The sequence below is a fragment of the Geotrypetes seraphini genome, chromosome 3 (genome assembly GCF_902459505.1).
Source record: "Geotrypetes seraphini chromosome 3, aGeoSer1.1, whole genome shotgun sequence".
In the NCBI taxonomy this organism is placed as follows: Eukaryota; Metazoa; Chordata; class Amphibia; order Gymnophiona; family Dermophiidae; genus Geotrypetes; species Geotrypetes seraphini.
The window spans coordinates 166,601,440-166,615,586 of NC_047086.1; the positions used below are offsets into that span (position 1 = coordinate 166,601,440).

The 14,147-nt window shown below is 42.7% G+C and overlaps 1 protein-coding gene across 2 annotated transcripts in view; it reads right to left on the reverse strand.

Moving 5' to 3' along the window:
• SYNE1 (spectrin repeat containing nuclear envelope protein 1) overlaps window positions 1–14,147 on the reverse strand; it is a 994,076-nt gene that overhangs the window by 13,773 nt on the left and 966,156 nt on the right. For both annotated transcript variants that reach the window (XM_033936910.1, XM_033936909.1), the window contains 2 exons: window positions 12,592–12,684; window positions 11,414–11,472 (listed from right to left, as the gene is read on the reverse strand). In XM_033936910.1, coding sequence (XP_033792801.1) covers window positions 11,414–11,472; window positions 12,592–12,684 — 152 coding nt within the window. The remainder of the gene's footprint in view (window positions 1–11,413; window positions 11,473–12,591; window positions 12,685–14,147) is intronic.

Consider the following 14,147-nt stretch of genomic DNA (forward strand, 5'->3'; position numbering starts at 1 on the left):
CGGTACCTTTTAAAATCCCTCCCTCCCTCCCTCCCTCCCTAGATGGCTGTCCTGGTATTTTAAACATCATCCCACCCCCCGGTACCTTTTAAAATCCCTTCTTCCCTGGATAGCTGTCTTCAATTATTTCCCAGCCAGCAGCACGGAGGTCAGGAGCAAAGCTTTCCGCGCTCCCGCTTTGGCCCACGCTGCTTTCTGAATGGCTGCGATCAGTTCTTGCGAGTCCCATGAGAACTGATTGTAGCCATTCAGAAAGCAGCGCAGCGGGAGTGCAGAAAGCTATGCTCCTGACCTTCACGTCACTGGCTGGGAAATAGGAGGAGACAGCTAGTGAGGGAGAGATTAAGCTGGACCACCAGGTTATTTGCATCAAGTTGCCATGGACAGCGGGCGGCTTTTTTAAAAAAGGTTTTAAAAGGTGCAGCCGCAGTGGGCGTGCAAGGGGGGTGTTTAACAAAGGTGCAGCGGGTGTGTGGCGTTGCAGCAGGTGGGGTATTTTAAAAAGGTGCGGCGGTGGGAGGGGTGTTTTCAAACGGTATGGGGGGGTTACATTTTGTTGTACCTTCGCTACATAAGACGCATCAAGATTTCCACCCACTTTTGGGTGGGAAAAAAGTGTGTCTTATGGAGCAAAAAATATGGTACATATGGTATCTGTTCTTTGACTTTTGTTAAGTTGTATCATTAATTTAAATTTCCATATTTTGCATTTATGTTTTTACTAAGGGGTTCATAATTAAAAGTTTAAAACGTCCAGAAACCAGCTTAAGTCAGCACTTGGACATCCTAATAGCAGAGATGTCCAAGTCCTGATAATTAAAACCAGCTTTCTAGACATCCAGAGAGCAAAGGGGTGTTTTGGGAGGTGTGTTATGGGCAGGAATCAGGTAGGATTCAATCTGGATGTACCACAGCCATAATCAAAACTTTCCTAGAGGGAACGTAGATGCCGGCTGTTAGACTTGTTTGCATTGTGTTTAAGTTCCACAGAGGTGCCCAAACTGACAAGAAGACCACTGGAGAATTTATGGCATGACCCCCCCTTACTTCCCCAGTGGTAATGACCCCCTCCTACCACCTAAAGAGCGAAAAAAATAAAATAAAAACCTATAGGCTTCCCATCAGCTGATTGCAACAGAAAGAGTCCCCATCAGATAAGCCGGTTTCGGGGGATTCCTGGCTGCTCAGCTGATGGGGATTCCCCCTGCCAGGATCAGCTGAGACATGGAGCCAATCAGGGATTTTGGCCTCTTCCAATGCATCCCAAGATGAATTGGAAGGGGGAAGCCCCGTCATTGCTGCACATGGCCCTGTAGGCAGGAGGGAGTGAGCTTCCCTCCTGCCGTTTGCTCTCCAAAGGTATGGAGGATGTGGGAGAGGGGCCCAGGAATGTTAGCTTAGCACGCGCCTTTGCGAAGCGACAGTGCGAAGAGACAACTTACGCTGAAACACTCACCACTCCAGCAGCCAACTCACCAGTTCCGCAAGGAGCCCATAAGAGAGCATTGCTGTAGCTCCAGTCCATCAGGGTTGGAGGTAAGGAGCCACCTTCCTTCTCTTCCCCCCTCCCAATACACCTCTGCAAGAAGCCACAACAGGCCCTAATCCTACCAACTCTCTAGCCCTGCAACAAACCCTCAAAAGAGCACAACCACAGTCCCCCCAGCAAGGTTGAGAGGAAGGGAGCCGCCTCCTCCCCTCCCAGACCCCTCGCTAAAAGCCTCTTCCGACCACAACTCTACCAGACCCAACAGTCCACCAACTCCCCCACAACTTAACCTTTTCTTCTTCCTATATCAAGGCACCTCAGATAATTTTAATCACCAGTCTAATTACAGCACCAGCCCTCCCGCAGCCTCTACCTCGTGACCAGTTCTCAGGTTGAAACAGAACTCCTCCCTCACCCAAAAACACAATGGCAACCCACTCAACTAAACTTATGCTTGTCCTCTTAATACTCTCCCTGCTCTTAACAAACTGGAAAACAGCAGGTTATCACATACACCCAATTCCAATCGTGAAAGCAACCCACAGACATGACCAAACATCCAGGAAACTTCACTCTCCCAGAAACCTGATAGACTGCCAAATAGCCACACACAAAATTCCCTTGTGGGGAAAAAGACCACCGCCCAAGCCAAATACGACAGTCCACAAACCCTTTCCACCACCAAGAAACCTCCTCCACCCAAAATGTATCTTCAATCCTCACACAAAGTACACCTCAATTGCCTGCGCATACATGAACATAAGATCGATTGGCCCAAAGGCTGACTTAATAAAGGACTGGATAGTTAAAGATCAGATAGGCTGTCTGTTCCTAGCCGAAACCTGGCTAACCTCCAACTCAGACCCCTGCATAACTGAATTCTGTCCTAGGGAATACAAACTAGAGATAGTATGCCGAGAAAAAAGCGTGGGGGAGGACTAGCCATCCTAGTAAAAAACAACCTAAACATAAAAGTCAGACAAATACTCCACCCCCCACTTGGACCTCCTAGCCTGCCAACTATCCGATGACTCACTCAAAGGCACCATGACCTGCCTACTCTGCTACATATCACCAGGAAAATGGAACACCACAAAACACGAACTCGAAAACTTCATCTTCCAGAACTCCTTAACCTCAGCACATAACCTACTCCTTGGAGACATAAACCTCCACCTTGAAAACCACACCTCCAAACAAGTTGATGGAATTCTCTCATACCTCAAAGCACTTTCCTACCAAATCCCACACACAAAAAAGGTCACCAACTAGATATTGCTGAATATATGACCCAACACCCCCATACACCAGATATCCACATCTCCAATGGGGCCTTGCACCCCTCCCTCTGATCAGTCCATTACAAATATACCTTCAACATCAATTGGGCTCAAAGCAATAATAAACCCGAACCTCAAAAAACATCCTTCAAAACCCGCAAAAAAATCGAACCAACCATATTCTGGGACCAAGCTGACCTCGCAATCGTCTCTACTGACCCTAAAGAATTCATCTGCCATTAGCGTACCTTAAGCCAAACCATCCTGAATGAGCTTGCTTCAGAAAAATCAAAACATAGAATCTTCAGGACGTCTGACAAATAGTTCGACACCGAACTTCTCTAACTAAAAAGGCACTGCAGACAGCTCGAAAGAATCTGGAAAAAAAAGAACCAAGAACACACCAAAGTATAATGGAGAAGCCTAATTAAACAATACAAGATCAAACTTAAGGAAAAACGAAAAGCTTACTACTCCAAACTAGTTGGCTTAGAAGCCCCAGACACAAAAAAACTTTTCAAACTAGTAAAAAGCAATGACACCAAGCCACTCCTAGCCGGAAAAGGAAACCACCCACCAACAGCCACCCAACTAGCAGACCATTATAAAAGCAAGATCACTACAATCAGGTCTACCTTCAACAACACAACAAATCCACCTTGACGAGATAATAATAAACACTACAACAGGAGAAGCTATCGCAGCGGACAGGACCTGGACCAACTTCCCATTAGTACAATGGACTGACATGAGCCGACTCTACAAAAAATACAGCCAATCATCATGCGACCTGAACAACTATCCCTCCTACCTACTAACAAACGCCTTCCCCAAATTTAGAGCCAGCCTCATGCAATGGATACAAACCACACTCATGGAAGGTCAATTCCCACAAGACCTAGGAGAGATCATAATCACCCCAATATTAAAAGATCATAAAGGTCCAATAGATAGCCCCTCAAACTATAGACCCATTGCCTCAATACCATTATACATTAAACTAATAGAAGGTCTAGTTGCTCAATATCTCACCAACTACCTAGAAGACATAACCTACTTCACCCCTCACAATAAGGGTTCAGAACCAACCATAGTACAGAGACACTACTTGTGTCTCTATTAGACACAGCCCGACAGCACCTTAGCAAAGGAAGAAGGATGCTGATAATTTAACTCGATCTCTCTGCAGCTTTTGACCTGGTAGACCACACCATACTACTTCAGATACTAGAAGCCATAGGGATTTCAGGAGGGGTTTACAACTGGTTCCAAGGATTCCTTAAATCAAGAACATACAGAGTAAAGACAAATGATCTTAAATCAGACCCTGGTCCAACACCTGCGGAGTACCACAAGGGTCACCACTGTTGCCCATGCTCTTCAACCTCTTCATATCCTCCCTTGGTACCACTCTAGAAAACCTAGACGTAATATCATTCAGCTACGCAGATGACATAACCATACTCCTCCCCTTCAACGCTCCAGATCCCACTTCAACAGACAATCTGAAAAAAACACTAGAAGTAGTGGAAAAATGGATGATAGACCACAAATTGAAGCTGAACCCGGACAAAACGAACTTTCTATTGCTTGAAAAGGACAAAACTCCATCCATAACAGAATTAGAAATAAATGCCACCAAATACCCGATAAAGTCCGCGCTCAAATTCCTAGGAGTGACGATAGATAGATGATGTACAATGCAGATCCAAATCAGCAAGACCACCCAAAAAGCATTTTTAACTATGTGCAATCTACGAAAAATAAGAAAATTCTTTGACAAAGAGCAATATAGGCTCATAGTCCAATCCCTAGTCCTAGGTCTAGTGAACTATCCTCTATCTACCATGCCCCACAAACTTGATAAAACAATTACAGATTCTACAGAACACAGCCCTCAGACTAATCTATTCACTTGGAAAATTTGACCACATCACCGATGCCTACCTAGACTCACATTGGCTACCTATACAAGCACAACTTCAATTCAAATTATACTGTCTATTATTCAAAGCAATAAACGGTACAGCCCTCACCTACCTAAACAATTGCCTAAACTGGAACCTTACAATAAGACAAAGGAGAACTCCGACCCCATTTTCCTACCCCCACTCAAAGGTACTCAACGCATGAAGATGTATGACAACCTACTAGCGATGCAGGCAGCAAAACTAGACCCCTCCATCACTAACTTGCTGACAGCAACAAGCGACTACAAATCATTCCAAAAGGAAATCAAAACCTGGCTATTCAAAAAACACATCCAGCTATCCTAATTCTCCCCATGTCCTTCCCCCCCCTTCAAAATAACTCCCCCTCAAATTGATACTCATCTTGCATTTTCTCCTCAAAGTTTCAACTACGAAACCAGCCCCTAAATTGTTATAATTCTATATCCGGCCAGTTCTCTCCTGATTTCTACTTATATTGTTATTTCTCCTCTGCTCGCTACCTTTCTTGTAACCTCTCCTCTAAGACTCAACTATGTAACCAGCCTCTAGTGTGTAATTTTTCTTGGAAATGTCCAGTTTTCTTCTGTTGTAATCCGCCTAGAACTGCAAGGTACAGGCGGAATAGAAGTCACTAATGTAATGTAATGTAATGTCAGGGGAGGAACGAGATATCAGGGGGATATCGGGATGTGAGGGGGGATGTATGGAATATCAGGGAGATATAAAGGGGGATGTGGGGGATGTCAGGATGTGAGGGGGAGGTATGGGATATCAGGGGGATGTTGGGGATGTCAGGGAGAGGGGTGTAGGGCTTCGTGGCTCAGCTGATCCTGGCAGGGGGAATCCCCTTCTGCTGAGCCACCAGTGATCCCCCCCAACTGGCTCAGCTGATGGGGATTCCTTCTGCTGCGATCAGACAAGGTTATTGGTGTGTACGTCTACAAAACTTGCTTTTGTACGTTTTTCGTGTGGATGTTTTTATTTTTGAAAATGGGCAAAAAAGATACACGTCCTAAGGACCAAAATTTATACCTTGCTCATTTTCAAAAATAAAAGAGACGTTTGGCAGCTTTGAAAATAGACATTTTTCCTTCTGGGTTTGTGGAAGTTTTACACAAAACGTCCAACCTCAGACTTAGGCACATTTTTAATTATGCTCCTCTAATTGTATAAATGTATTGAATTCTTCTTAGCATCTCAAGTCCTCTAAATTTTCTTCACACTTCTACCTCTAACCCTCTGTTGTAGTTCCTTCCTATTTCTCCTACTGTAAACCGTGTCGAGCTCTACGAACGTGGAGATGATGCGATATACAAACCTAAGGATTAGATTAGATTAGATTAGATAATATATAATTCTTGGCAGATTTTGGCTTTGATAAGTGGAACAAAGTAAACAATTGCCCAATGTAGACAAGTAGAAAAAGTGCTCCCACAAATTCTTGTTTCTATATTTGGGAACAGCAAGAAATCTGAATAATCTCCTTTGTGACATCTTATGGTACTGGAACGTTTAGAGATCGTAACCAAGATAATTATTTCTGGAGTCAAGCCAAGAAACCATTAGCCAGCTCATGCAAAAGCCTGGATTTGTTTGGTTTTACCTTCTTGTTAACCCATATGAGATCCTGTAGACCTAGGTTGATACCCCTGCTCCCCAAACTACCCTTGCTGAGCTGTACATGCATGCATTCTTTGGAAACAAAGGAGTGACCTGACAATGGCACCAGGATCTGACTCAAACAGCCCTGGAGCACAGAGTCTAGAGTAAACACATTAGAACAAAAGTCCAATGCATCATCCAATTATCCTACTACGCACTTTTCTGCAGAAACTATTTATCTGACCTTAAAACTTGCCACTGCCAACTAAAAGGACAACTCTACTGTCTAAAATATCAATAAGGGAAATCTGTTTAGATTTGGGATTCAGAGTTCACATCTTAGTTTGACCAGCTCACCCTTTGTCCTGCTGAGGTAGATGTTAGGAAAGCCAGGAAAACATAATCCTCCTAACTCTAGAAACTTGTCCCAAATTTACACTTAGCCCCAAACTCTGTATGCAGTGTCTTAAGTTCTGCGTGCAAATTGGTGCACATAGCTAATTGGCATGCACAACTTAATTATTTAGCAAGCCTAATCAGTGCTGATAATTGGGAAATAACACCTCATAGTTGATGCTAAGTGGCACTTATTAGAAGTTATGAGCACAACTTCGTAAGCACATTCTATGAAGTGTGGCGCGTCAGTTCTAGTGCACCAATTTGGAAAGGAGGCCAGAGGATTAGAATGGGTGGACCATGGGTTTTCCTAAAATTTATGTGCCAGAAAGAGCTAGAGCTACGGTGGCGGGGAATTGAAGGTCTGCATGCGGCGGGGGAGGAGTGAAAAGGAGCAGGGAGCAGAGAGAAGAGGTGTCGCTGCCCCCTCCAAGCCGGTGCCCAGGGCAATCTGCCCCCCTGCCCTCCCTTACTAGCGACCCAGGGTGCCTCAGCTAATCAGGGCCTTAAGCCCTTCCCCGCGCATCAGATGATGCATCCAGGCATGGCCTATGGCCGCACTCGTCGGCAGAGGAGGCGTGGAGCAGGAGGGACTGAGAATCCCTCCTGCTCCCAACAATATTAAGGTACGGGGAAGGGGTGGGCCTTGCCCGGTCATCCTGCCGGCCTCGGAGGAAGCCTGGAGCAGGAGGCAATGAGCACCTCTCCTGCTCCCAACGATTCTTAAAGGTAGGGGGGAGCGGGTGGGCCCGGCCCGGGGAGAAAGCAGTTCCGGGGAAGGGGGGAGGGTATTATTTTTTTTAAACGAAAATATATTTTGCATGTGTAAAACACGCAAAATATCTGCCTGATTAAAAAAAAAAAAAAATTACAAGCCCTGACAGCAGTGATAGGAGGCTGCTTCTCCTGTCACTACTGTCAGGGGCTGCGCATTAGCAGGGATCGCACATTTGCGATCCCTGCTCGCAAATGGGGGTGTTCCTCCGATCGCCCCCATTTGAATATGATTGATTTGTGAATCAGTCAGAACTGCCCGAACTGGAAACGTATTGTTCCGATTCGGGCAGGTTAGTGAATCTAGCCCATAGAGTTCATGCTTAGCAGGCATGATCCCAGCACCTCTGCTCCCTAAGAGAATTACCTTCAATTTGTATTAGCACTATAAATGGGTCCATAATTATTCCCACAGTCAGGCCCTCACCAGATAGGAAATGGCCCCCACTTGTGTTGTGAAAGCAAGCTATGTCTGAACACCCTTGATTATATGAGATCAAACAAGTCCAAAATATACCAGTTTCATTGACATGCCCCACTGGATTATCCCCCGAAGCGACCAATAATAACAAAAAAAAACCCTAAGAACTCCTTTATTAACCCTCCTCCCCCCTTTTACAAAGCCGCATTAGGGGCTACCACTGCATTAACTGTCCCGAAGCCTATAGAGATTTAAAAGGCTTTGGGGCTTTTGCTGCACGGCACTCACTAGTGTGGCTTTGTAAAAGGGGGATAAGTTTCTAAAAACATCATCACTCCCTCCCTATAAATGCTATTACATAATGAAATATTTAATGATATTATTCATTTAAAAAATTATTTGATTCTCTGCTGCTGGATACACTACATGGTCTTTATCTGAGGTATTTTTTTATGTTTTTCTGTTTCAAGTATACCACACCACCCCTCTGTTCCTTTGATGGTAAAAAGGCAGAGGAACTTAGGAGCCCTCGAGAACAAAAGCAGGCTAAGTCCGCTTTGTTACAACCAGAGCTATTGGCCATCTAAATTTTGAGGTCCACATTTCAGTAAAAAGAACACTTGAATTGGCTTTTATCTGTACGCATATAGGTATGGACTTGGCCCGATTTCTCTTCTAAGTTTTTAGGCCAAAAGGGATATGAATCAGTGCATAGCTGAAATACACATAAAAGGAGAACATGGCTCACTTTTGCTCTGAAGGGCTCAAATTTGGCCATACTGTCACCTTCCGCAACAGCTTCATACAAGTCTGACAATAAGATATGTCGAATTCACTGGAAATAAGACAAATATCATAATTAGTGAGCTTTGAATTTCCTTCTACCAAACTACAGTAAAACATTGGATTGCAAGTAACTTGGTTTGCAAGTGTTTTGCAAGTCAAGCAAAACATTTGATTAAATTTTAACTTGATATACAAACAATGTCTTGCAATACAAGTACATACAGTATACACACAACACAACTGAGCTGATGGTTCTTCTCTCTCTGACGCTGCGGGAGTGTAGTGACTGTTCTAAATGAACGAGGTCTTGCAATACAAGTACGCATAGTATTTTGTATTAAAGTTTTTGGGTTGTGGAACAAATCGTCTGAGTTTCCATTATTTCTTAAGGGGAAATTCGCTTTGATATATGAGTGTTTTGGATTACAAGCATGTTTTCGGAACGAATTATGCTCGTAAACCAAGGTTTTACTGTATTTAGAAAACGTTTTGATTAAAAACAAAACATGGCAAACATTGTCCCTACGTTTTACCTTCTGCTTTTAAACTATAGTCTGTCGGTGCTTACTGATGCAGTGCAAGATCAAACACATAGTACTCTGATCAGAGGCATTTTAAAATATACTGAGGAACATAGTGACAGCCTGTCCAGCTTGTGCATTTGATTAAACTTCCCATTCAGTAGATGCTCGTTTGTATTCCATGCTTGTCTGCCTGACAGATTGAATATTGTGCTGAGCTGCAGGGGGATGTGTTAATCACCAGGTGATCTGAAGGCGCCGCACTGCTGCTGTTAAGGGAAAGCCGAGAGCTGTGAAGCGCCACTAACATTGGACACAAGCCTGGCCAGGTATTTGCTCAGCTGAGAAAGGCACGTAGATGTTTTGCTTCCACTGCCATAACACATGTGCGGATTTGTTTCAGAGTCGGCCAGCTGAGTATTCAGTTAGGCTCACAGAAGCCGATACATACTTAGCGGTTAGTGGGTCTTGCAATCATCACTCGGTTTACATACAAGCAGTACAAGAGCAGTCATTCAAAAGCAGCAACAGATGAATTTGACACAATTACATACACACTGGCTGGATTCCTCTCAGGCCTGCCTTGGAAAGTCCTGTTTCTGAATGATGCTCATAACTGTACTGAAATCTCAACTCTCCTGGGCTGAAAACAGGATTACAGACCCCCAAATTCAAATGGAAGTTCCTCCATCCCCCTAATGCAAAACCTCAGACCAGTTCAAGGTTGACCTCATATTCATGAGGTCAGCTAGTCCTGGCTCTAATGTAAACACTATTCTCAGTCCTGGAAACTAAAGGATCACATATTACCTGAATGTTTTCTGGTGATGTTGATTGTAATAACTAGTTTCTAAAATGAATAACTTTTAACATTTGGATTTATGTCAGCACCTCTAACTGCATGCTGAAACTAACTGTTACTTATCTACTTGGTTGTTTTAAGTGTATGAATATAATTAAGATTGTTATTTACTTCTGCTGTTGTTTGCCTAGAGCAAAATCTTGTAAAACCTTATAAATAACACCCATTACATTGGAAAATGAATTCTTCTGCTTGTCCGCAAGGCTTTACAAGGGGGTGTGAGAGAAGGTATGGAGACAATGCAGACAGCAGGTCACTTCTGGCCACTCTTAGCTTTGAACTGCTATATTTAAGCGTAAAAGAAGAGAATATATTTTCAAGGTGAGCAGGGACTGTTTAGACAAGACACTTTGGCCTGGGTCCACAATAAACTCAGTAAAGTAGAAGAGTGGCTTGGAATTCTTAAACCTTTTATTGCTTCAGCAAGACACCCAAATATTGCTGCATCTTGAATTTCCCCCACAATACAGAGCAGCAAGCTCGCTGGCCGCAATTCAAAGTGATGGAATTAGAATTGCTCTATCAAACAATACATCTATTCCTTTGGGTTTTTTTTTTCTTTTATGAGGAACGTGATGAACTGATCTTTGAAAGAGTGAACAGAGCAACAAGGGCAGAGAAAGCAATAGCAGGGCTGCTTTGTTGCACAAATGACAATGCTTGCAAAGGAAATGGAGAGATAGCTTTAGCTGCAAGTCTGCCCTCTAGTGGTTAATTCAGGGTTAGTGTGTTATCTAGCAAAAGAGGTCTGTGATAGCAGAAAGAGAAATGGAGCCACCAATCTGCAAGAAGAATTATGAAAATCATCCCAAATCCTATCTACTTATAGAGTCATGAGAAAAAAAAGCCACCAGGAGGACAAAGCAGTGATTTAATATATATAAGAGCAAACGTACTTTTGTGCATATTGGTGGGTGTTCTGAAAATTCGAAATGTATGGCCTTCTGCCTACCTTATTTTATAATCTAGAAGTAAAGAGGATGACGAAAGTATTTTCCATGAATATGAAGCTCATGGGCATATATTTTGGTCATTTCAAGAAAAATATAGTTTGGAGTTAAATTACTGAACCATCATCTCATGGGTACCAAAACCCTCTCATAACATTGAACTAACACAACCTTTCATATGAAATTGTTTCTTTCTTTGTTTTAGTAATTTAACTGCCTGACTTTGCCAACCTGCTTGGCAGGATAAAGATACAATTTTGGTCTTTGATTCCTCTGTCACTGGGTCACAGGAAGCAAGCAGGCAGAACTGCATCATGGGCAAGTTCCTTCATCCTCTTACACTTCTAGAACAGAGCGTGGAAACCAGGAGAATAAGGTACCTGCTATGAGGACTGCTGACAGAGGGTCCAGGCTGGGAGAGACTACAATTGCCCCGTGGCTGTTTGCAATGAACAGGGGGTAAAGAAAGAAGAATGTTCAGTCCAGGCAAATAAAGACAAGCTACTGATGAAAAATCAAATTAAAAGTGCAGCAAAGGGAAAATAAATCAATGAGGTGATCAGTACCCATGAATTAAGGAAACTGGCTTTTCTCCTTGCTTTTGACCGAACAGAAGAATGCTTGAAACTGTGGAATAAACTTGCAATTACAGGCACTCCATGTTGCAACCAATTTCATACAACATAAGCCAACCTCCAAGGCTTCTGTTGTCAAAACGGCATTTGCTCAGCAGCCCTTAAGGCCAATTTAAAATGATAAATCCTTTAATATTTTTTAATTTTTTAACAGGTACATATAACAAATGCACATTTCATTCAGCCTGCATTCAATACATGATGTTTTATGACAAATGAGTTGTACCAATTTAAAAAAAATACAACCATGCAGACAAATGAACCGGAAAAAAATGAGACTGAAATGTGAAGATGCTGAAATAATATTAAAGTGGTGCCCATTACAATTTTATCCAGACTTTTCAATTACTACATTTTCCAATTAAGCTATCGTCCTGAGATAGATTTAATTGGTACTGTTACATAGTGGTTAATTAGAGGATGAAAATACAAATGTTGGCAGACGTAAAACTCTCCAGAATCTCCTGATTGGCTATTTTTGCTCTAGGCTGCGAAAAGCCAGTGTTCCTTTACATTCTGTCACTAGCAACTACAGTAGACTAGTGAATGTAGCAAAATCAATTCAGAAGATTGTAAAGTTCAATAGGACAGAACTTAACAGATGTTATTCAAATAATAAGAGTGCAAATGAAATCAATAGTTTTAGGAACTAAGGAAAACAGAATTTAAAAAAAAAATCAAACTGTAAAGAAAAAAAAATCAGTTCTATTTAAATAATACGCATATTATTCTATTTCCGAGTTCATGCAGGGAGATGCGGGGCGGTGTGGGCATTGCAGGGGGCTGTTCCCAGGTCAGTGGTTTGTGCTTGTTTGTCTCTAACATGAGAGTGCTGTGGACCATTGTGTTCTCTTGCAATGGCTGCCGTAAAGATCTAGTACTCACAAAATGGATATGACAAAGGTTCTCGAACATAGAATTACCGTTCTTTGCCTGCTCGGTGTGCTTCTGCCCGATACAGGACTTAGGGATCCTGAGGTATCCAGTTCATCAGCTGAAGACCAGGAAGACAACTCCTAAGAGTAAAATACAATAAATTTTCAGAACAGAATTTGCTATCCCACCCCTCCCCCCATAGAGAATACCTCATGCAGGGAAAAAAGGGGAGCTCAACTGTCTGATTTGAGAAAAAAATTCTGATTTAATAGGGATTCTGGTTTTATGGAGTAGGCTCTTTTATCTTCATCCTGTTCTTTACATTTTTCTTTTGCTGGCTAGGTAGAGCTAGCAGCAGCTTCCCAAAGCTGGGGGGGGGGGGGTGTCTACTGGCTGATGTAATACCATCACTTAGGCCATTGATTCGGCTGAATGTTGATCCAGACCATCTTCATTCTTTTTTCTAAGGACACAATTTTTAATTCAAACACACACATGCACTAACAAAACTAATTAATTACTTGAGTCATTTTGAGCCAATCAGGGCCTTAGGCCCCTCCCACTGCATCCCAAGATACATTGGGAAGGCCCATCATTCTCAGCACATGGCACTGTGGGCAGGAGGGAGTGGGCTTCCCTCCTGCCGATTTTGCATTGGAAAGTATGGGGGTGTCGGGTGATATAGAGGTGTGCGGGTGTTGCCTCATGTCAGATAGTGTTGGGTGATGTGTGTGTGTGGGGTTTTTCCTGATGTGTGTGTGTGTGTGTGGGGGGGGGGTTGCCTGATGTCGGGTGGTGTTGGGTGATGTGAGGGGGTGTCCAGGAATGTTGGGGGATGTAGGTGGGATGTTGGGGGGATCCAGGGATATCAGGGGGAGGGGGTGCAGGGCTCCAGCTAATTCTGGCAGAGGAAATCCCCATCAACTGAGCCAGAAGGAATCCCCGAAACTGCTCAGCAGATGGGGATTTCTCTGCTGTGATCAGACAAGGTAGTTGGGTACATCTACAAAACTTGCTTTTGTGCGTTTTTCACGTGGACATTTTTATTTTTGAAAATGGCCAAAAAAGGTAGTTGTCTTAAGGACCAAAACGTCTACATAGGTCATTTTCAAAAATAAAACATAGGAATGGGAATATAAAAATGCGATCCAAACAAACAAAAGCAATAGCATACAAAACAAATTACAAAAGCCAATAATTCTGCAGTTTTTTATAGCATACTGAAAACACTAACTACGAAATAAACTCCAAATGCAAACTATACCCTTCAACTCAAAGATGTACAAATAGCAATGGCCATTAAAAATAATATTAAAATCATACATTTGTCATTTACCACACCAGTAATGACACTACCTGAACTTTCTGACACAGACACAAAAATCAATTCCTAGTAAACTATCAAAATTCAACTTTCCATCTATATTAGAGCTTAAATCACTAATCTCTTCCGTGAAAATTACAAATGAACCACATGACCCAGTACCTACAATCATTTTGAAAAAATATATCAAATCATTTTGTACCTTTTATTTATAGTATGATCTCAAAAAGTTTAAATCATGGTACATTACCAGACAAATGGAAACAAGCTATAGTTATC